At 45.3% G+C, this 22,500-nt stretch overlaps 1 protein-coding gene across 1 annotated transcript in view; it reads left to right on the plus strand.

Annotated features, from left to right (window-relative positions):
* LOC139413914 (pseudouridine synthase like 1) overlaps positions 1 to 22,500 on the plus strand; it is a 55,558-nt gene that overhangs the window by 27,055 nt on the left and 6,003 nt on the right. The window contains exons 5-6 of the mRNA XM_071161770.1: positions 4,804 to 4,953; positions 12,150 to 12,320. Coding sequence (XP_071017871.1) covers positions 4,804 to 4,953; positions 12,150 to 12,320 — 321 coding nt within the window. The remainder of the gene's footprint in view (positions 1 to 4,803; positions 4,954 to 12,149; positions 12,321 to 22,500) is intronic.

Genomic DNA, 22,500 nt, shown 5'->3' on the forward strand with positions numbered 1-22,500 from the left:
TCTGCCCTTCTCTCTCTCTCTCTCTCTCTCTCTCTCTCTCTGTCTCTCTCTGTCTCCCTTCTCTCTATCTCTCTTCTCTCTTCTGTGCCCTGCTCTCTTTAACTCTCTCTCTCTCTCTCTCTCTTCTACCCTGCTCTCTTTAACTATCTTCCCCTCTCTCTGTCTCTCTCTCTGTCTCTCTCTCTCTCTCTCTCTCTCTCTCTCTCTCTCTCTCTTCTGCCCTTCTCTCTTTAACTCTCTCTCTCTCTCTTCTCTCTTCTGCCCTTCTCTCTCTCCCCCCCCCCTCTCTCTCCCTCTCTCTCCTCTCAGATCAAAGTCATACGCTCTTTCTTTTTGAGTCATCAGCCTGGCTGAAAGGGAGGGAGAGGGAGAAGCTCCCGAGCATCAGAGCCGTTTATATAGAAAGCTGTGGAACGTTTGGGAAGGGGATTCTCTATGTCTCTGGGGTGATAGAATCCGAACATCTCATTCCAAAATCATGGGCATTAATATGGAGTTGGTCCCCCCCTTTGCTGCTATAACAGCCTCCACTCTTCTGGGAAGGCATTCCACTAGATGTTGGAACATTGCTGCGGGGACTTGCTTCTATTCAGCCACAAGAGCATTAACGGATGTTGGGCGATTAGGCCTGGCTCGCAGACTGCGTTCCATTTCATCCCAAAGATGTTTGATGGGGTTGAGGTCAGGGCTGTGGTGCAGGCCAGCCAAGTTCTTCCACACCGACCTCGCCAAACCATTTCTGTATGGACCTCGCTTTGTGCACAGGGGCATTGTCATGCTGAAACAGGAAAGGGCCTTCCCCAGACGTTTTCCACAAAGTTGGAAGCACAGAATCGTCTAGAATGTCATTGTATGCTTTTGCGTTAAGATTTCCACCACCAAACTTTACATTTGGCACTATGCATTGGGCAGGTATCGTTCTCCTGGCATCTGCCAAACCCAGATTCGTCCGTCGGACTGCCAGATGTTGAAGCGTGATTCATCACTCCAGAGAACGAATTTCCACTGCTCCAGTGTCCAATGGCAGTAAGCTTTACACCACTCCATCCAACGCTTGTCTTTGTGCATGGTGATCTTAGGCTTGTGTGCGGCTGCTCAGCCATGGAAACCCATTTCATGAAGCTCCCGACAAACAGTTATTGTGCTGATGTTGCTTCCAGAGGCAGTTTGGAACTCGGTAGTGAGTGTTGCTACCGAGGACAGAACATTTTTCAGCACTCGGCGGTCCCGTTCTGTGAGCGTGTTCGGCCTACCACTTCGCAGCTTAGCCGTTGTTGCTCCTAGACGTTTCCACTTCACAATAACAGCACTTGCAGTTTACCGGGGGAAGCTCTAGCAGGGCAGAAATTTGAACTGACTTGTTTGAAAGGTGGCATCCTATGACGGTGCCACGTTGAAAGTCACTGATTTCTACAGTACGGGCCATTCTACTGACAACATTAACTATGGAGATTGCATGGCTGTGTGCTCGATTTTATACACCTGTCAGCAATGGGTGTGGCTGAAATAGCCAAATCCACTCATTTGAAGGGGTGTCCACATACTTTTGTGTGTACAGTACCAGTCAAAGGTTTGGACACACCTACTCATCCATGGGTTTTTCTTAATTCTTTACTATTTTCTACATTGTAGAATAATAGTGAGGACATCAAAACTATAAAATAACACATTTGGAATCATGTAGAAACCAAAAAAAGTGTTCAACACATAAAAATATATATTTACATTTTTTCAATTTGAGATTCTTCAAAGTAGCCAACCTTTGCCTCGATGACAGCTTTACACCAAAGCTTACCTTGACTTGGAAGAGTTTGCAGTGTTGTGTTGGATAGTCATAGCCAGCTAGCTTACATAGCATCCCTCTGTCATAGCCAGCTAGCTAACATAGCATCCAACACATAAAAATATATATTTACATTTTTTCAATTTGAGATTCTTCAAAGTAGCCAACCTTTACCTCGATGACAGCTTTACACCAAAGCTTACCTTGACTTGGAAGAGTTTCCAGTGTTGTGTTGGATAGTCATAGCCAGCTAGCTAACATAGCATCCATCTGTCATAGCCAGCTAGCTAACATAGCATCCCTCTGTCATAGCCAGCTAGCTAACATAGCATCCCTCTGTCATAGACAGCTAGCTAACATAGCATCCCTCTGTCATAGCCAGCTAGCTAACATAGCATCCCTCTGTTATGGCCAGCTAGCTAACATAGCATCCCTCTGTCATAGCCAGCTAGCTAACATAGCATCCCTCTGTTATAGCCAGCTAGCTAACATAGCATCCCTCTGTTATGGCCAGCTAGCTAACATAGCATCCTTCTGTTATAGCCAGCTAGCTAACATAGCATCCCTCTATTATAGCCAGCTAGCTAACATAGCATCCCTCTATTATAGCCAGCTAGCTAACATAGCATCCCTCTATTATAGCCAGCTAGCTAACATAGCATCCCTCTGTTATAGCCAGCTAGCTAACATAGCATCCTTCTGTCATAGACAGCTAGCTAACACAGCATCCCTCTGTTATATCCAGCTAGCTAACATAGCATCCTTCTGTCATAGCCAGCTAGCTAACACAGCATCCCTCTCTTTTTGCAGGGTGTTTCAGTAGACTAAACTAGCTAGCTGCATTTGCTAGCTAAGTAAAATGAATTGAAAGTGAAAAAACACATGTCACTACAGTGTTTAATTGCTATATAGTAATTATTTTGTCACTATGGCCTATTTATTGCCTTACCTCCCTTATCCTACCTCATTTGCACACACTGTATATAGACTTTTCTATTGTGTTACTGACTGTATGTTTTGTTTATTCCATGTGTAACTCTGTTGTTGTTTGTGTCACACGGCTTTGCTTTATATTGGCCAGGTCGCAGTTGTAAATGAGAACTAGTTCTCAACTGGCCTACCTGGTTAAATAAAGGTGTTCTCAACTGGCCTACCTGGTTAAATAAAGGTGTTCTCAACTGGCCTACCTGGTTAAATAAAGGTGTTCTCAACTGGCCTACCTGGTTAAATAAAGGTGTTCTCAACTGGCCTACCTGGTTAAATAAAGGTGTTCTCAACTGGCCTACCTGGTTAAATAAAGGTGAAATAAAAAAATAAAAAGGAACATTGAGTTTTGTTCTCAGAACAGCCTCAATTCGTCGGGACATGGACTCTACAAGGTGTCGAAAGCGTTCCACAGGGACGCTGGCCAATGTTGACTCCAATGCTTCCCACAGTTGTGTCCAGTTGGCTGGATGTCCTTTGGGTGGTGGATCATTCTTGATACAAACGGGACATTTTTGAGCTTGGAAAAACCCAGCAGCGTTACAGTTGTTGACACAAACCGCTGAGCCTGGCACCTACTACCTGTCCCCCAGAATCACCCGCGATTTATTGTCTGTCCCCACAGAATCACCCGTGGTTTATTGTCTGTCCCCCAGAATCACCCACGGTTTAATGTCTGTCCCACAGAATCACCCGCAGTTTATTGTCTGTCCCCCAGAATCACTTGCGGTTTATTGTCTGTCCCCCAGAATCACCCGCGGTTTATTGTCTGTCCCCCAGAATCACCCGCGGTTTATTGTCTGTCCCCCAGAATCACCCGCAGTTTATTGTCTGTCCCCCAGAATCACTTGCGGTTTATTGTCTGTCCCCCAGAATCACCTGTGGTTTATTGTCTGTCCCCCAGAATCACCCGCAGTTTATTGTCTGTCCCCCAGAATCACCCGCGGTTTATTGTCTGTCCCCCAGAATCACCTGTGGTTTATTGTCTGTCCCCCCAGAATCACCCGTGGTTTATTGTCTGTCCCCCCAGAATCACCCGTGGTTTATTGTCTGTCCCTCCAGAATCACCCGTGGTTTATTGTCTGTCCCCCAGAATCACCCACGGTTTATTGTCTGTCCCCTCATAATCACCCGTAGTTTGTCTGTCCCCACATAATCACCCGTGGTTTATTGTCTGTCCCCCAGAATCACCCGTGCTTTATTGTCTGTCCCCCAGAATCACCCGTTCTTTATTGTCTGTCCCCCCAGAATCACCCGTGCTTTATTGTCTGTCCCCCCAGAATCACCCGTGGTTTATTGTCTGTCCCCCCAGAATCACCCATGGTTTATTGTCTGTCCCCTCAGAATCACCCACAGTTTATTGTCTGCCTCCCAGAATCACCCATGGTTTATTGTCTGTCCCCCCAGAATCACCCGTGGTTTGTCTGTCCCCACATAATCACCCGTGGTTTGTCTGTCCCCACATAATCACCCGGGGTTTATTGTCTGTCCCCCAGAATCACCCGTGCTTTATTGTCTGTCCCCCCCAGAATCACCCGTGGTTTGTCTGTCCCCCCAGAATCACCTGTGGTTTATTGTGTGTCCCCCCAGAATCACCCGTGGTTTATTATCTGTCCCCTCAGAATCACCCATGGTTTATTGTCTGCCTCCCAGAATCACCCATGGTTTATTGTCTGCCCCCCCCCCCCAGAATCACCCGTGGTTTGTCTGTCCCCACATAATCACCCGTGGTTTATTGTCTGTCCCCACATAATCACCCGTGGTTTATTGTCTGTCCCCCCAGAATCACCCGTGCTTTATTGTCTGTCCCCCCAGAATCACCCGTGGTTTATTGTCTGTCCCCCCAGAATCACCCATGGTTTATTGTCTGTCCCCTCAGAATCACCCACGGTTTATTTTCTGCCTCCCAGAATCACCCATGGTTTATTGTCTGCCCCCCCCAGAATCACCCGTGGTTTGTCTGTCCCCACATAATCACCCGTGGTTTATTGTCTGTCCCCCCCAGAATCACCCGTGGTTTATTGTCTGTCCCCCAGAATCACCCGTGCCTACCGGGTCCCCGGTGGGTTCCATGCCCGTTTCCGCGCTGTGTCTCGGACGTACGTTTACCGGCTAGCCACGGGCGTCACTCATCACTCCTGCATGCCACTGACCGATGCTAACCTCTGCTGGGGGTTACGCCACATGTGAGTTACCCTAGCAATCGTGTGTGTGTGTGTGTGTGTGTGTGTGTGTGTGTGTGTGTGTGTGTGTGTGTGTGTGTGCATGGGTGCGCTGCATGTCTCAGTATGCAAACCACATGTAGGGGGGAGACCCCAAAGCAATTCCTTACAGAGCAGCTCAGGAATCACACTCACTCACACTAAGACAATAGAGTTTGCAATACGTGAATAATGAAGGCAAATAACACACGAAGTGTAGAGAATCAGAAAATTAAGGCGTGGAGCTATCTGACCCAGTCAGACACATGAAGTGGAGATATCTGACCCAGTCAGACACATGAAGTGGAGATATCTGACCCAGACAGAGATATGAAGTGGAGATATCTGACCCAGACAGAGATATGAAGTGGAGATATCTGACCCAGTCAGACACATGAAGTGGAGATATCTGACCCAGACAGAGACATGAAGTGGAGATATCTGACCCAGACAGACACATGAAGTGGAGATATCTGACCAAGACAGAGATATGAAGTGGAGATATCTGACCCAGTCAGACACATGAAGTGGAGATATCTGACCCAGACAGAGATATGAAGTGGAGATATCTGACCCAGACAGAGACATGAAGTGGAGATATCTGACCCAGTCAGACACATGAAGTGGAGATATCTGACCCAGTCAGACACATGAAGTGGAGATATCTGACCCAGACAGAGATATGAAGTGGAGATATCTGACCCAGTCAGACACATGAAGTGGAGATATCTGACCCAGTCAGACACATGAAGTGGAGATATCTGACCCAGTCAGAGACATGAAGTGGAGATATCTGACCCAGACAGAGATATGAAGTGGAGATATCTGACCAAGTCAGACACATGAAGTGGATATATCTGACCCAGTCAGACACATGAAGTGGAGATATCTGACCCAGACACACACATGAAGTGGAGATATCTGACCCAGACAAACACATGAAGTGGATATATCTGACCCAGTCAGACACATGAAGTGGAGATATCTGACCCAGTCAGACACATGAAGTGGAGATATCTGACCCAGACAGACACATGAAGTGCAGATATCTGAACTGACGCAGACAGACAGACAAAAGTCAGGATCAGAGAGAGGGCGAGCAAGAGAAAGAGGGAGGCGACAGAGAGGTGCAAGACAGAGAGAGATAGAGAGAAGGTGAGATGGGAGGGAGGGGGGAAGGGAGAGAGAGAGAGAGAGAGAAGGGGAAAGAGAGAGACCTAGAAAGGGAGAGATAGTGAGATAGAAAGGGAGGGAGGGAGAGAGGGAGAGAGGGAGGGAGAGGGAGGGAGAGAGCAATAAGGGGAAAGAGAGAGGGGGAGAGAGAGAGCAATAAGGGGATAGAGAGAGGGGAGAGGGAGAGAGAGGATACCAAAAGAGATGTTAGAGAATGGAGTGGTTTATGTAACAGGGAATGAGGAAAGTTGTAGCGTGAAATGTTTCATCTCAAGAGTGTTTTTTTTCGCTCCTCGCCTACCACTACTCCCCTCGTCCTCCTCCCCTCCTCGTCCTCTCCTCTTCCTCCCCCTTCGTTTCCTCCCCCCCCCCCCCTCCTCTCCTCCACCCTCCCCTCTTCTTCTCCTCTCCTCCCCTTTTCCTCTCTTCACTTTTTTGGGAAAGTAGGCCAAAATAAGCTGCAGGCTTATACAGATGCAGAACAACACCCACGCATGTATGCTTCTCTCTCCCTCTGTCTCTCTCTCTCTCCCTCTCTCTCTCTCTCCCTCTCTCTCCCTCTCTCTCCCTCTCTCCCTCTCTCCCTCTCGCTCTCTCGCTCTCTCTCTCTCTCACTCTCTCTGTCTTTCTCTCCCTCTCGCTCTCGCTCTCTCTCTCTCTCTCCCTCTCTCTATCTGTCTCTCCCTCTGTTGCTCTCCCTCCCGCTATTCCCCCCTCCCTGTCTCTTACATTTTCACTCTCCAATTCTCTCTTGTTTTCTTTCCCTCAGCCTCTATCCATCCCTCCTTTCATCTCTCTCTCTTATTCACTCCCTCCTCCTCTCCCCCTCTCTCCCTCCCTCCCATCCATAAGGATCCCTGGTATTCAGCAGAACAGTGAGGGAACACTACAGGGCTGCGCCTGAAAATAAACACACAAAAAAAACATCTTAGTTGACCATGAGGCCTCTGTTCTTTTGACCAATAAATTGGTCAAAACATCCTATGTGTTTTAATCAAATCAACTATATGCACTGAGCTTGTCTGAACTGTTTGATGAAATAATTAAGACTCACAAATGACTAGAGGGAGACCGACCAGCAATTGATGATATAGTCCGGGCCTGGTGACTGTGACTAGCAGCCGTCGTCGCTCTCTCCTCCCGGCCGCAGCGACCACCACAGAACATCAACATGTGTGTTGCTGAAGCTGCAACATTAATTACAGCCATTTCTGACTGAAAAGTTCTGTTACCAGAAATCCCTAATTTGTCTAGGAAAAACATTCCCTTAACCCTGGCTCTCTTTACGTGACACGTGTATGCATCGTATGCACATCTTCGTAAGAATAGGTCTTTGATTATTACTAGAGGTACGTTGGTTATGTAATTATTTCTCCAGAATGCCCGTTATTCCAGAGAACGATTTGTTTTTTTCTCCCAAATTGCCCCCCTGTAATTATTATTATATTATTATTTAAATAAATGGACAGTTGTTTATTCTAGGCGTGAAGACATGTCCAGGTGACAGTGACACGCTGATAACTTGATTCCCGTGTTTCTAAACCATTCCCGAACCATATTTCCTATAGTGTCAGCATAATATTTGAATTGAGGAAGTGTGATCCTAATCATTAGGGTATTTCAGTGATCCGTAGTACGCCCTAAATGCCGCCCAGCTTTCAGATGGGAGCTAAACAGTGCGAGTGCACTTGAGATGCATTTTTAAAGGGCTACGGATGAGAAAGTTAACTTATCATTTCCAAACCTTTAGGTTAGTTGTATACTGCTGCGTTGCCATCTATCTAACACCAAGGGTTGCATTAAAGAGGCTCAATATTTTTGTACTGATGCATTTGCCAATATTCAGTTCATATATATATATATGCACAAAACATATAAACGAAAGCCTTCACTGTGAAAGTTGATGAGCTACATGTAGGTATTTCATATATAGTTTATACACAGCGCTTTGTTTTGATTTCTCCGATCCGTTGTTGTGTTTTCTTGCTCAAACCGCGAGCAACACCTGTCAAACTGTCAGACACTTCTCTCAAAACACAGGGATGTCGATTCGCACGGAACTAGTATTATCAGAGGATCTTGGGAGTTTGCCAACAAAACCCAAAAAAAACAGTAGGTTATTCTGTCTGGAATATTCTCCTGCCATGTAAAAATGATTGACATAGCAGATTCGGACGGGACTAAAACTTGTTTTGTGTATATAATTACATTACCAGACCTCCCCCAGTAAAACTAATCCTGTCCGTAGAGGGCACAATAGGGCCCATAGCATAATCATAATCACATCAATAAATTGGTTCCAGCAAACTCTGAACACTGTAACACATGGGAAAGCTAAATGGGATGCTGAGGACTTGACAAATAACTCGAAACAGGGGAATGTTTGGAATAAATGTAACTAGTTGTGGAAAATACTGATCAAGAGAAAAGAAGATAAGGAACAAACACAATACCCCATAATGACATCACAATACCCCATAATGACATCACAATACCCCATAATGACATCACAATACCCCATAATGACAAAGTGAAACAGATTTATAAAGAAATAAAAAACTGAAATACCTTATTTACATAAGTATTCAGAACTTTTGCTATGAGACTTTAAATTGAGCTCAGGTGCGTCCTGTTTCCATTGATCATCCTTGAGATGTTTCAACAACTTGATTGGATTCCACCTGTGGTAAATTCAAATGATTGGACATGATTTGGAAAGGCACATACTTGTCTATATGAAGGTACCACAGTTGACAGTGCATGTCAGAGCAAAAACCAAGCCATGAGGTCAAAGGAATTGTCCGTAGAGCTCCGAGACAGAATTGTGTCGAGGCACAGATCTGGGGAAGGGTACCAAAACATTTCTGCTGCATTGAAGGCTCCCAAGAACACAGTGGCCTCCATCATTCTTAAATGTAAGAAGACTCTTCCTAGAGGTGGCAGCCACCTGGCCAAACTGATTAATCTGGGGAGAAAGGCCTTGTCCGGGAGGTGACCAAGAACCCGATGGTCATTCTGACAAAGCTCCAGAGTTCCTCTGTTGAGATGGGAAAACTTTCCAGAAGGACAACCATCTCTGCAGCACTGGGAGATTAGTCAGGATCGAGGCAAAGATGAACGGAGAAAAGTACAGAGAGATCCTTAATGAAAACCTGCTCCAGAGCGCTTAGGACCTCAGACGGGGGCGAAGGTTCACCTTCCAACAGGACAACAACCCTAAGCACACAGCTTCGGGACAAGTCTCTGAATGTCCTTGAGTGGCCCAACCAGAGCCCGAACTTGAACCCAATCTAATTTCTCTGGAGAGACCGGAAAATAGCTGTGCTGTGATGCTCCCCATCCAACATGACAGAGCTTGAGAGGATATGCAGAAAAGATTGGGAGAAACTCCGCAAATACATTTGTGCCAATTTTGTAGCATCATACTGATGAAGACTCGAGGCTGTAATTCCTGCCAAAGGTGCTTCAACAAAGTACTGAGTAAAGGGTCTGAATACTTTTTAAAAATGTGTATTAATTAGAAAAACATTTTACTTTGTCATTATGGGTAAAAACAACGATTTAATACATTTTAGAATAAGGCTGTAACCTAACAAAATGTGGACAAAGTCAAGGGGTCTGAAAACTTTCCGAAGGCACTGTGCCTAAGTACGGTATTAAGACTGAACAGGATGCGCTCTTAGACCTACAGCTCCATGGTGGTTATACTTCAGATGGCATTGGAGTACACCACATCAGTCACTGGCTTTATCAATAAGTGCATCGAGGACCTTTGTCCCCACAGTGACTATACGTACATACCCAAACCAGAAGCCATGGATTACAGGCAACATTCGCACTGAGCTAAAGGGTAGAGCGGCCGCTTTCAAGGAGCGGGACTCTAACACGGAAGCTTATAAGAAATTCCGCTATGCCCCCTGACGAACCATCAAACAGGCAAAGCAGGACTAAGATCGAATTGTACTACACCGGCTCTGACGCTCGTCGGATGTGGCAGGGCTTGCAAAACTATTACAGACTACAAAGGGAAGCTCAGCCGAGAGCTGCCCAGTGACACGAGCCTACCAGACGAGCAAAATAGCTTCTATGCTCGCGTCGAGGCAAGCAACACTGAGACATGCATGAGAGCATCAGCTGTTCCGGACGACTCTGAGATCACGCTCTTCGCAGCCGATGTGAATAAGTCCTTTAAACAGGTCAACATTCACAAGGCCGCTGGGCCAGACGGATTACCAGGACGTGTACTCCGAGCATGCGTTGACCAATGGGCAAGTGTCTTCACTGACATTTTCAGCTTTTCCCTGTCCGAGTCTGTAATACCAACATGTTTCAAGCAGACCATCATAGTGCCTGTGCCCAAGAACACTAAATGACTACCGACCCGTAGCACTCACGTCTGTAGCCATGAAGTGCTTTGAAAGGCTGGTCATGGCTCACATCAACACCATAATCCCAGAAATCCTAGACCCACTTCAATTTGCAAACTGCACCAACAGATCCACAGATGATGCAATCTCTATTGCACTCCACACTGCCCTTTCACACCTAGACAAAAGGAACACCTATGTGAGAATGCTATTCATTGACTACAGCTCAGCGTTCAACACCATAGTGCCCTCAAAGCTCATCACTACGCTGGGACTAAACACCTTCCTCTGCAATTGGATCCTGGACTTCCTGACGTGCCGCACCCAGGTGGTAAGGGTAGGTAACAACACATCCGCCACGCTGATCCTCAACACTGGGGCCCCTCAGGGGTGCGTGCTCAGTCCCCTCCTGTACACCCTGTTCACTCATGACTGTGCGGCCAGGCACGACTCCAACACCATCATTATCATTAAGTTTGCCGATGACACAACAGTGATAGGCCTGATCACCGACAATGATGAGACAGCCTATAAGGAGGAGGTCAGAGACCTGACCGTGTGGTGCTAGGACAACAACCTCTCCCTCAACGTGATCAAGACAAAGGAGATGATTGTGGACTACAGGAAAAGGAGGACCGAGCACGCCCCAATTCTCATCGACGGGGCTGTAGTGGAGCAGGTTGAGAGCTTCAAGTTCCTTGGCGTCCAAATCACCAACAAACTATCATGGTCCAAACACACCAAGACAGTCGTGAAGAGGACACGACAAAACCTATTAGTATTATTTCATATTTTTTTGTTTTTTTTGCTTCGACTAAAGACATCTCAGTCGACCAAATAATTGACCAGTGGACTAAATGAGGTCAGCCCCTAGTACAATACCAGTTCCTATGTCAAATCAAAATCAAATCAAATGTATTTATATAGCCCTTCGTACATCAGCTGATATCTCAAAGTGCTGTACAGAAACCCAGCCTAAAAGCCCCAAACAGCAAGCAATGCAGGTGTAGAAGCACGGTGGCTAGGAAAAACTCCCTAGAAAGGCCAAAACCCTAGGAAGAAACCTAGAGAGGAACCAGGCTATGTGGGGTGGCCAGTCCTCTTCTGGCTGTGCCGGGTGGAGATTATAACAGAACATGGCCAAGATGTTCAAATGTTCATAAATGACCAGCATGGTCCAATAATAATAAGGCAGAACAGTTGAAACTGGAGCAGCAGCACGGCCAGGTGGACTGGGGACAGCAAGGAGTCATCATGTCAGGTTGTCCTGAGGCATGGTCCTAGGGCTCAGGTCCTCCGAGAGAGAGAAAGAAAGAGAGAATTAGAGAGAGCACACTTAAATTCACACAGGACACAGAATAGGACAGGAGAAGTACTCCAGATATAACAAACTGACCCTAGCCCCCCGACACATAAACTACTGCAGCATAAATACTGGAGGCTGAGACATGTGACCTGTTACCTTTTGCACCCCTTACAGTTGATTTGATTTGATTGACAGTCATATCACTCTTTTGGGAGCAGCTTACCTGTCTCTCAGGTGTTTAGAACAGTCCACACATTTTACAGGAATTAACATACATATAACCCTTAACCTTTACCCTTTAACATATGCCCCCTGCCTTCTCTTCCTCCTGACAGTGACCTGGATGTTGGTGCGATGCGCGACGCTGCCTCCCTGCTGGTGGGTACCCATAACTTCAGCTCCTTCAGAGCCCTGAACTCTGAGACACCGTTTAAAGACCCGGTAAAGACCCTGGAGAAGGTCGGTCTGGAACTCGGAGACGCCTTTGTACACAAACACTTCCACAGGTAACCTCTAACCCCTGACCCTAATCCTAACCCTATTTTGGAGCTTTGGGATGCTTTCGTATACAAATACATTTCCACAGGTAACCTCTGACCTCTAACCCTAACTGTGCAGTAGCCACAGTGTGTCAGAAAGCCTTTAGTACCCAACTCCATGTTTACATTGGTGGGGATTTGGATTAGTTTAAAAACCCTCTGAATATTATTAGAATCAATCATTATTTTTTCAGATCTGATCGTTGTAGTGGCCTCTACCTAGAAGGGGAATAATCCATAGTGGAGGTTAGTGGGGAGTGTTGGAGAGAGCTTTGAGGAACTAAAATGGCTGTGGGGTTTATTCCTCTGGATGGGTTGTTCCTGTATCAAATACCGTTTTCATGGCTTAATTATTAACCCCTGGAATATGGGTTGAGAGACAGATGGTGTGTAAGAGTTTTCCTCTCTGTGAGTTAAATCCAGTCATATTTATATGTATGTGTTCATTTGTCAGGGACCATGTACAACATATCATTGCACCAGATTTCGCTAGATAGCAAATTTTCTCTCGACCCGAGCTCTGTGTACATACACTAGATGACCAAAAGTATGTGGACACCTGCTCATCGAACATCTCATTCCAAAATCGTGGGCATTAATATGGAGTTGTTCCCCCCTTTGCTGCTATAACAGCCTCCACTCTTCTGGGAAGGGTTTCCACTAGATGTTGGAACATTGCTGCTATAACAGCCTCCACTCTTCTGGGAAGGCTTTCCACTAGATGTTGGAACATTGATGAGGGGGACTTGCTTCCATTCAGCCACAAGAGCGTTAGTGAGGTCGGGTACTGATGTTGGGGGATTAGGCCTGGCTCGCAATCGGTGTTCCAATTAATTCCAAAGGTGTTCGATGGGGTTGAGGTCAGGGCTCTGATGCAGGCCAGCAATGTTCTTCCACACTGATTTCAACAAACTATTTCTGTATGTACCTCGCTTTTAACGCGGGGGAATTGTCATGCTGAAACAGGAAAGGGCCTTCTCCAAACCATTGCCACCAAGTTATAAGCACAGAATCATCTAGAATGTCATTGTATGCTGTAGCGTTAAGATTTCCCTTCACTGGAACTAAGGGGCCCGAACCAGGAAAAATAGCCCCAGACCATTATTCCTCCTCCACCAAACTTTACAGTTGGCACTATGCATTCGGGCAGGTAGATTCGTAGCGTCGGACTGCCAGATGGTGAAGCGTGATTCATCACCCCACAGAACGCGTTTCCAGTGCTCCAGAGACCAATGGCGGCGAGCTTTACACCACTCCAGCTGACGCTTGGCATTGAGCATGGTGATCTTAGGCTTGTGTGCGACTGATCGGCCATGAAGCTCCCTGACGAACAGTTATTGTGCTGACGTTGCTTCCAGAGGCAGTTTGGAACTCGGTAGTGAGTGATGCAACAGTCGGCGGTCCTGTTCTGTAGTGAGTGATGCGACAGTCGGCGGTCCTGTTCTGTAGTGAGTGATGTAACAGTCGGCGGTCCTGTTCTGTAGTGAGTGATGCGACAGTCGGCGGTCCTGTTCTATAGTGAGTGATGCAACAGTCGACGGTCCTGTTCTGTAGTGAGTGATGTAACAGTTGGCGGTCCTGTTCTGTAGTGAGTGATGTAACAGTCGGCGGTCCTGTTCTGTAGTGAGTGATGTAACAGTCGGCGGTCCTGTTCTGTAGTGAGTGATGCAACAGTCGGCGGTCCTGTTCTGTAGTGAGTGATGTAACAGTCGGCGGTCCTGTTCTGTAGTGAGTGATGTGACAGTCGGTGGTTCTGTAGTGAGTGATGCAACAGTCGGCGGTCCTGTTCTGTAGTGAGTGATGTGACAGTCGGTGGTTCTGTAGTGAGTGATGTAACAGTCGGCAGTCCTGTTCTGTAGTGAGTGATGTGACAGTCGGTGGTTCTGTAGTGAGTGATGCGACAGTCGGCGGTCCTGTTCTGTAGTGAGTGATGCGACAGTCGGCGGTCCTGTTCTGTAGTGAGTGATGTAACAGTCGGCGGTCCTGTTCTGTAGTGAGTGATGCGACAGTCGGCGGTCCTGTTCTGTAGTGAGTGATGCGACAGTCGGCGGTCCTGTTCTGTAGTGAGTGATGCGACAGTCGGCGGTCCTGTTCTGTAGTGAGTGATGTAACAGTCGGCGGTCCTGTTCTGTAGTGAGTGATGCGACAGTCGGCGGTCCTGTTCTGTAGTGAGTGATGCGACAGTCGGCGGTCCTGTTCTGTAGTGAGTGATGCGACAGTCGGCGGTCCTGTTCTGTAGTGAGTGATGTAACAGTCGGCGGTCCTGTTCTGTAGTGAGTGATGTGACAGTCGGTGGTTCTGTAGTGAGTGATGCAACAGTCGGCGGTCCTGTTCTGTAGTGAGTGATGTGACAGTCGGTGGTTCTGTAGTGAGTGATGCAACAGTCGGCGGTCCTGTTCTGTAGTGAGTGATGTGACAGTCGGCGGTCCTGTTCTGTAGTGAGTGATGTGACAGTCGGTGGTTCTGTAGTGAGTGATGCAACAGTCGGCGGTCCTGTTCTGTAGTGAGTGATGTAACAGTCGGCGGTCCTGTTCTGTAGTGAGTGATGCGACAGTCGGCGGTCCTGTTCTGTAGTGAGTGATGCGACAGTCGGCGGTCCTGTTCTGTAGTGAGTGATGTAACAGTCGGCGGTCCTGTTCTGTAGTGAGTGATGCGACAGTCGGCGGTCCTGTTCTGTAGTGAGTGATGCGACAGTCGGCGGTCCTGTTCTGTAGTGAGTGATGCGACAGTCGGCGGTCCTGTTCTGTAGTGAGTGATGTGACAGTCGGTGGTTCTGTAGTGAGTGATGCAACAGTCGGCGGTCCTGTTCTGTAGTGAGTGATGTGACAGTCGGTGGTTCTGTAGTGAGTGATGCAACAGTCGGCGGTCCTGTTCTGTAGTGAGTGATGTGACAGTCGGCGGTCCTGTTCTGTAGTGAGTGATGTGACAGTCGGTGGTTCTGTAGTGAGTGATGCAACAGTCGGCGGTCCTGTTCTGTAGTGAGTGATGTAACAGTCGGCGGTCCTGTTCTGTAGTGAGTGATGCGACAGTCGGCGGTCCTGTTCTGTAGTGAGTGATGCGACAGTCGGCGGTCCTGTTCTGTAGTGAGTGATGTAACAGTCGGCGGTCCTGTTCTGTAGTGAGTGATGCGACAGTCGGCGGTCCTGTTCTGTAGTGAGTGATGCGACAGTCGGCGGTCCTGTTCTGTAGTGAGTGATGCGACAGTCGGCGGTCCTGTTCTGTGAGCTGGTGTGAAATACATTAAAGTCTGGGACTTATTTCCATTGTGGTCCTCGTGAAACAAGATCCAACACGGTTGAACACAGTTTGACAGAGAGATAATAAAACATGTAAACAAAAGAAGAAGAACGTCTGTCTCATCACTGCAGTGACGTCGTAGGGTACATTCATATGGGCAAACCATTCTTTTACTTTATTTTTAAAGTATTGGCTGTGTGCTCATTTTTATACACCTATCAGCAACGGGTGTGGCTGAAATAGCAGAATCTACTCATTTAAAGGGGTGTTTATATCATTTTGGCCATGTAGTGTATTTCATAAAGGTCCCTATAATAAGAAACAGGAGAAGCCTGCTTGTGAATTATTGATAAGCCCAAAGCTTTCGCCGCACTTTTAGTATGGTGGTGTACAATGATATAGAGTAGTGGTAGGAGAGTATGAAGAGCACTGGAGAGACAGGGCAGGACAGGACAGGACAGGACAGGAGGAGATTACACAAGGATCAGAGGAATTCCAGAGGAGGAGAGCTTCTAGAATGTCGTTGCTGTTCTAGAATGTCGTTGCTGTTCTAGAATGTTGTTTCTGTTCTAGAATGTTCATCGCGGTTCTATAATGTTGTTGCTGTTCGATAATGTTGTTGCAGTTCTAGAATGTTGTTGCGGTTCTAGAATGTGGTTGCTGTTTTATAATGTCATTGCTGTTCTAGAATGTCGTTGCTGTTCTAGAATGTCATTGTTGTTCTAGAATGTTGTTGTGGTTCTAGAATGTCGTTGCTGTTCTAGAAGGTTGTTGCTGTTCTAGAATGTTCATTGCTGTTCTAGAATGTTGTTGCAGTTCTAGAATGTTGTTGCGGTTCTAGAATGTCGTGGCTGTTCTAGAATGTTGTTGCAGTTCTAGAATGTTGTTGCGGTTCTAGAATGTCGTTGCTGTTCTAGAATGTTGTTGCTGGTCTAGAATGTTGTTGCGGTTCTAGAATGTTGTTGCTGTTCTATAATGTCGTCAGATGTTCTACAATTTTTTGTTTTATGTTCACTTTCCACAGTAACACAAAGTCCGATACAGACACAAGCACAGACATCCGTCTAATCCTGCATGTGAAACAAATGCTTTCTGTTCTTTATTCTGTTCTTGTAATATTGAGAAATAGTTTTGACATAAAACCTACTCTACATGGTATTCCTGTTCCCATTCAATTTGTCAGTGTTCAGTTTGCCACGTCAACATGGTATAAAACACACACACATTATGTTCTTCTATCCTCTTGGGGACCCAAAATTAATTTCCATTGAAAATCCTATTTTCTCTAACCCTAACATGAAATTTAACCCAAACCATAAACCTAACTCCTAAACCTAACCACTAACCCCTTACACGTCATCATCAGACAGCACAGCAGCATTCACATTCATTTACATGTGACCCAGTTCTCACAGTATAGCACCTACAATGATTCCTTATTCCCTATCCCCTATTCTATTCCCTATTCTATCCCATATTCCCTATCCCCTATTCCCTATTCTATCCCCTATATAGAATGACTCCCTATTCTATCCCCTATCCTATCCCCTATCCCCTATTCTATCCCCTATTTTATCCCCTATTCTATCCCCTCTATAGAATGACTCCCTATTCTATCCCCTATTCTATTCCCTATTCTATCCCCTATTCCCTCTTCTATCCCCTATTCTATCCCCTATCCCCTATTCTATCCCCTATTCCCTATTCTATCCCCTATTCCCTATTCTATCCCCTATTCCCTATTCTATCCCCTATTCCCTATTCTATCCCCTATTCCATATTCTATCCCCTATTCCCTATTCCATATTATATCCATTTTTTTTTATACCTTTATTTGAACAAGGAAAACAGACTGAGACCAAGGTCTCTGTTACAGCTGGGCCCTGCGTATACATGTTTACACATACAGTTCAGGTACAATGATTAAGAAACTACACAAGACAAAACCATCACAGATAACACAAACAAATACAGCAGAAGATTGTTACATTTACACACGTTATTCCCCTAACAGGTTATTCCCCTAACAGGTTATTCCCCTAACAGGTTATTCCCCTAACAGGTTATTCCTAACAGGTTATTCCCCTAACAGGTTATTCCCCTAACAGGTTATTCCCCTAACAGGTTATTCCCCTAACAGGTTATTCCTAACAGGTTATTCCTAACAGGTTATTCCCCTAACAGGTTATTCCCCTAACAGGTTATTCCCCTAACATGTTATTCCTAACAGGTTATTCCCCTAACCTGTTATTCCTAACAGGTTATTCCCCTAACAGGTTATTCCCCTAACATGTTATTCCTAACAGGTTATTCCCCTAACAGGTTATTCCCCTAACAGGTTATTCCCCTAACAGGTTATTCCTAACAGGTTATTCCTAACAGGTTATTCCTAACAGGTTGTTCCCCTAACAGGTTGTTCCCCTAACAGGTTGTTCCCCCAACATGTTATTCCCCTAACATGTTGTTCCCCTAACATGTTATTCCCCAAACAGGTTATTCTCCTAACAGGTTATTCCCCTAACAGGTTATTCCTAACAGGTTATTCCTAACAGGTTATTCCCCTAACATGTTATTCCCCTAACATGTTATTCCCCTAACAGGTTGTTCCCCTAACAGGTTGTTCCCCTAACAGGTTATTCCCCTAACAGGTTGTTCCCCTGACAGGTTGTTCCCCTGACAGGTTGTTCCCCTAACAGGTTATTCCCCTAACAGGTTGTTCCCCTGACAGGTTATTCCCCTAACAGGTTATTCCCCTAACAGGTTATTCTCCTAACATGTTATTCTCCTAACATGTTATTCCCCTAACAGGTTATTCCCCTAACAGGTTATTCCCCTAACAGCACATTAACTTGCATTACCCGAAACAGTTACAAGCAATACAAAAATAAAAATCCTCCACTAAATATTTAAAATTAGCGACAGGGGGACAAGAGTCTCAGGTTTAAGTTTAGTCTGCCGGCTATTCCACAGGCAAGGACTGTAACTGGAAAAGGCAGCCATACCCAACTCATTGGAAATCACATGGGCCTCAAGCTTAATCCATGCTTGAGACCTGGTTTTAGGAATTATAATTATAACGTTGATGAGTGATGATAAATAAGAAGGTAGCTTATTCAGAAGTGCTTTATAGACAAACACGAGAGCATGTCGTTCTCGTCTCACGGACAGCGAAGCCCAACCCACATTGTGATATAAAACACAGTGGTGAGTTCTGTAGCTAACACCCGTAATAAACCTAAGTGCACAATGATAAGTAGCATCCAGCGATATAAGTGTTGATGCCGAAGCATGCATGTAAATAATATCTAAGAGAGAGTAACAGTTAATGTGATTGGATGTTCATTATTTGACTAGGCTACCTGTATTGTGTTGTTATTTTGCTGAACACGAGATGGTTTCATTTTATTTCTGGCAGGGAAACGAGGCTACTTTTTATTTGTAACCTTTATTTAACCAGGCAAGTCAGTTAAGAACAAATTCTTATTTAGAATGATGGCCTAGGAGCAGTGGGTTGTTCAGGAGCAGAACAGATTTTTTTGTCAGCTCTGGGATTTGATCTTACAACCTTTCGTTTACTAGTCCAACAGTCTAACCACTAGGCTACCAGCAGCCCCAAATGCAGCAGGTAGGAAAATATAAATGGTTTGAAAATATGAAGAATTAATAATTATTATTTTTTTCTTTCAAATGTGAATCACATTTGTATTTGGCGTACCCCCGACGGCATCGCACGTTCCCCAGTTTGGGAATATCTGGTCTATCGCATCAAAAGCTTTGGCCAAGTCAATAAAAATAGCAACACAACATTGTTTAGAATCAAGGGCAATGGTGACATCATTTAGGACCTTTAAGGTTGCAGTGACACATCCATAATCTGAGAGGTGACCAACTGAGTAAAATAGTTCATTTTAGCCAATCGATTCCCTTGGCAGCTTCTTCCCATGAATCTCAGCGTGTTACCTAGCAACAACAACAACACTTCGCCCTCCATTTTTTTTCTTCCTGAATCACTCAAGAAAATCTGTTATTCAATTTTGACGTTTTGCCCGAGAAGGTCTTAGTCCCGCAATTATGCATCTAGCTAAGTAGTTTAGTGGTGGAAGGAGAGGTATTTCTGACGTTTGATAATATTCACAAACACTCCATTATATCTCTAAGCCAGAAACAACCACTTCATAATATAGAGAAGCTAACCAGCTACGGTAGCTAGCTAACTACCGTAGTAACATTATATCACACTAACCAGCTTGTGCAACACTAAATACAATGATCCTTCAATGAAAAGGTAGCTAGCTAACTACTGTAGTAACATTATATCATCACAATGAACACGTTTTAATGAAGAAGCAACTGTCTGTCTGCTCTGCCTCGTGTCAGTATGGAGTCAGCTCAGCTGCTGATGCTGAACGTAGAGGTGCCCAAGACACGTGGGGGGAGGTATTGTGGGAGATGATTGGTTGGTAGTTTAGGACGATTAACTTCTTGCTCCTACTTGAGACGCAGATGTCTCAAGTAGACACCTGGAAATGCAAATGCGCTACGCTAAATGCTAAATGTACTCGTTAAAACTCAAACGTTCATCAAAATGCACATGCAGGGTATTGAATTAAAGCTACACTCGTTGTGAACCTAGCCAACGAGTCAGATTTTTAAAATGCTTTTCGGCGAAAGCATGAGAAGCTATTATTTGATAGCATGCAACACCCCAAAATGCCTGAATGCGACGTAAACAAAGATTTAGCGTAGCCGGCACTACACAAAACGCAGAAATAAAATATAAAACATTCATTACCTTTGACGAGCTTCTTTCTTGGCACTCCTATATGCCCCATAAACATCACTATTGGGTCTTTTTTTCGTTTAAATCGGTCCATATATACCCAAAATAGCTTTCTATGGAAGCTGTGTAATTCAGAAAAAACATTGTTTTAAAACGCAGCGTCATTTTTTTAAATTAAAAAAGTCGACGATAAACTTTCACAAAACACTTCGAAATACTTTTGTAATCCAACTTTAGGTATTAGTAAACGTTTATAATCTATCAAAATGATTACAGGGCGATGTATATTCAATAGCTCCTCGTCTTCAAATCAATGGCTGAAAATGTGCACCTCACAACATCCTGGCGGAGACCGGAAGAAATTGAATCCAGTTAGTTGGATTTACCAACAAAAAAGTCCCTGGAAAATGACGGCATTGGCGACATCGTGTGGAATCTGTAGGAATTGCATGCAGGTCCATAATTAATTTTGTGCCCTTTTAACAACCCATGAAAGTGACGCATGGAAATTATTTTTAGCTTTCAGAGAGCAGTTTTTCTTGCGCTTTTCGATGAAACACACGATCTGTTACAGTCACAGCCGTGATTTAACCAGTTTTAGAAACTTCCGAGTGTTTTCTATCCACACATACTAATCATATGCATATACTATATTCCTGGCATGAGTAGCAGGACGCTGAAAAGTTGCGCGATTTTTAACAGAATGTTCGAAAAAGGAGGGGGTAGACTTAAGTTAAACCAATGAGTAATTAGTGATGTGGGGGTGAGAAAAATAAGAAAAATTGATACAGTCGCATATCGGGGGATATTATTTTTGACGATATATAATGAATCATTTTGACAATATTGCGTTATTTATTTTGAGGTAGTCGGCTGTACCTCCAGTATTTTCCCTTCATGCCTTATTCTCCATCTTCTTTTTTAAAAATGGTGGGCGGGGGACGATTTTCTCACGAGCAATATGTTTGAAACATCGAATCACAATAAAAGTACAGTATTGTATCGCAATGCATATTGAATCGTGAGTATTGCAATACATATTGTATCGGCACCTAAAGTATCGTGATAATATTACATTGTGAGGTCCCTGGCATTTCCCAGCCCTATGACTAATATGGTGGGAGATTCTCCCAGCCCTATGACTAATATGGTGGGAGATTCTCCCAGCCCTATGACTAATATGGTGGGAGATTCTCCCAGCCCTATGACTAATATGGTGGGAGATTCTCCCAGCCCTATGACTAATATGGTGGGAGATTCTCCCAGCCCTATGACTAATATGGTGGGAGATTCTCCCAGCCCTATGACTAATATGGTGGGAGATTCTCCCCCCCTATGACTAATATGGTGGGAGATTCTCCCAGCCCTATGACTAATATGGTGGGAGATACTCCCAGCCCTATGACTAATATGGTGGGAGATTCTCCCAGCCCTATGACTAATATGGTGGGAGATTCTCCCAGCCCTATGACTAATATGGTGGGAGATTCTCCCAGCCCTATGACTAATATGGTGGGAGATTCTCCCAGCCCTATGACTAATATGGTGGGAGATTCTCCCAGCCCTATGACTAATATGGTGGGAGATTCTCCCAGCCCTATGACTAATATGGTGGGAGATTCTCCCAGCCCTATGACTAATATGGTGGGAGATTCTCCCAGCCCTATGACTAATATGGTGGGAGATTCTCCCAGCCCTATGACTAATATGGTGGGAGATTCTCCCAGCCCTATGACTAATATGGTGGGAGATACTCCCAGCCCTATGACTAATATGGTGGGAGATTCTCCCAGCCCTATGACTAATATGGTGGGAGATTCTCCCAGCCCTATGACTAATATGGTGGGAGATTCTCCCAGCCCTATGACTAATATGGTGGGAGATTCTCCCAGCCCTATGACTAATATGGTGGGAGATTCTCCCAGCCCTATGACTAATATGGTGGGAGATTCTCCCAGCCCTATGACTAATATGGTGGGAGATTCTCCCAGCCCTATGACTAATATGGTGGGAGATTCTCCCAGCCCTATGACTAATATGGTGGGAGATTCTCCCAGCCCTATGACTAATATGGTGGGAGATACTCCCAGCCTTATGACTAATATGGTGGGAGATTCTCCCAGCCCTATG

The sequence above is a fragment of the Oncorhynchus clarkii genome, chromosome 7, assembly GCF_045791955.1.
Source record: "Oncorhynchus clarkii lewisi isolate Uvic-CL-2024 chromosome 7, UVic_Ocla_1.0, whole genome shotgun sequence".
Taxonomy (NCBI): domain Eukaryota; kingdom Metazoa; phylum Chordata; class Actinopteri; order Salmoniformes; family Salmonidae; genus Oncorhynchus; species Oncorhynchus clarkii.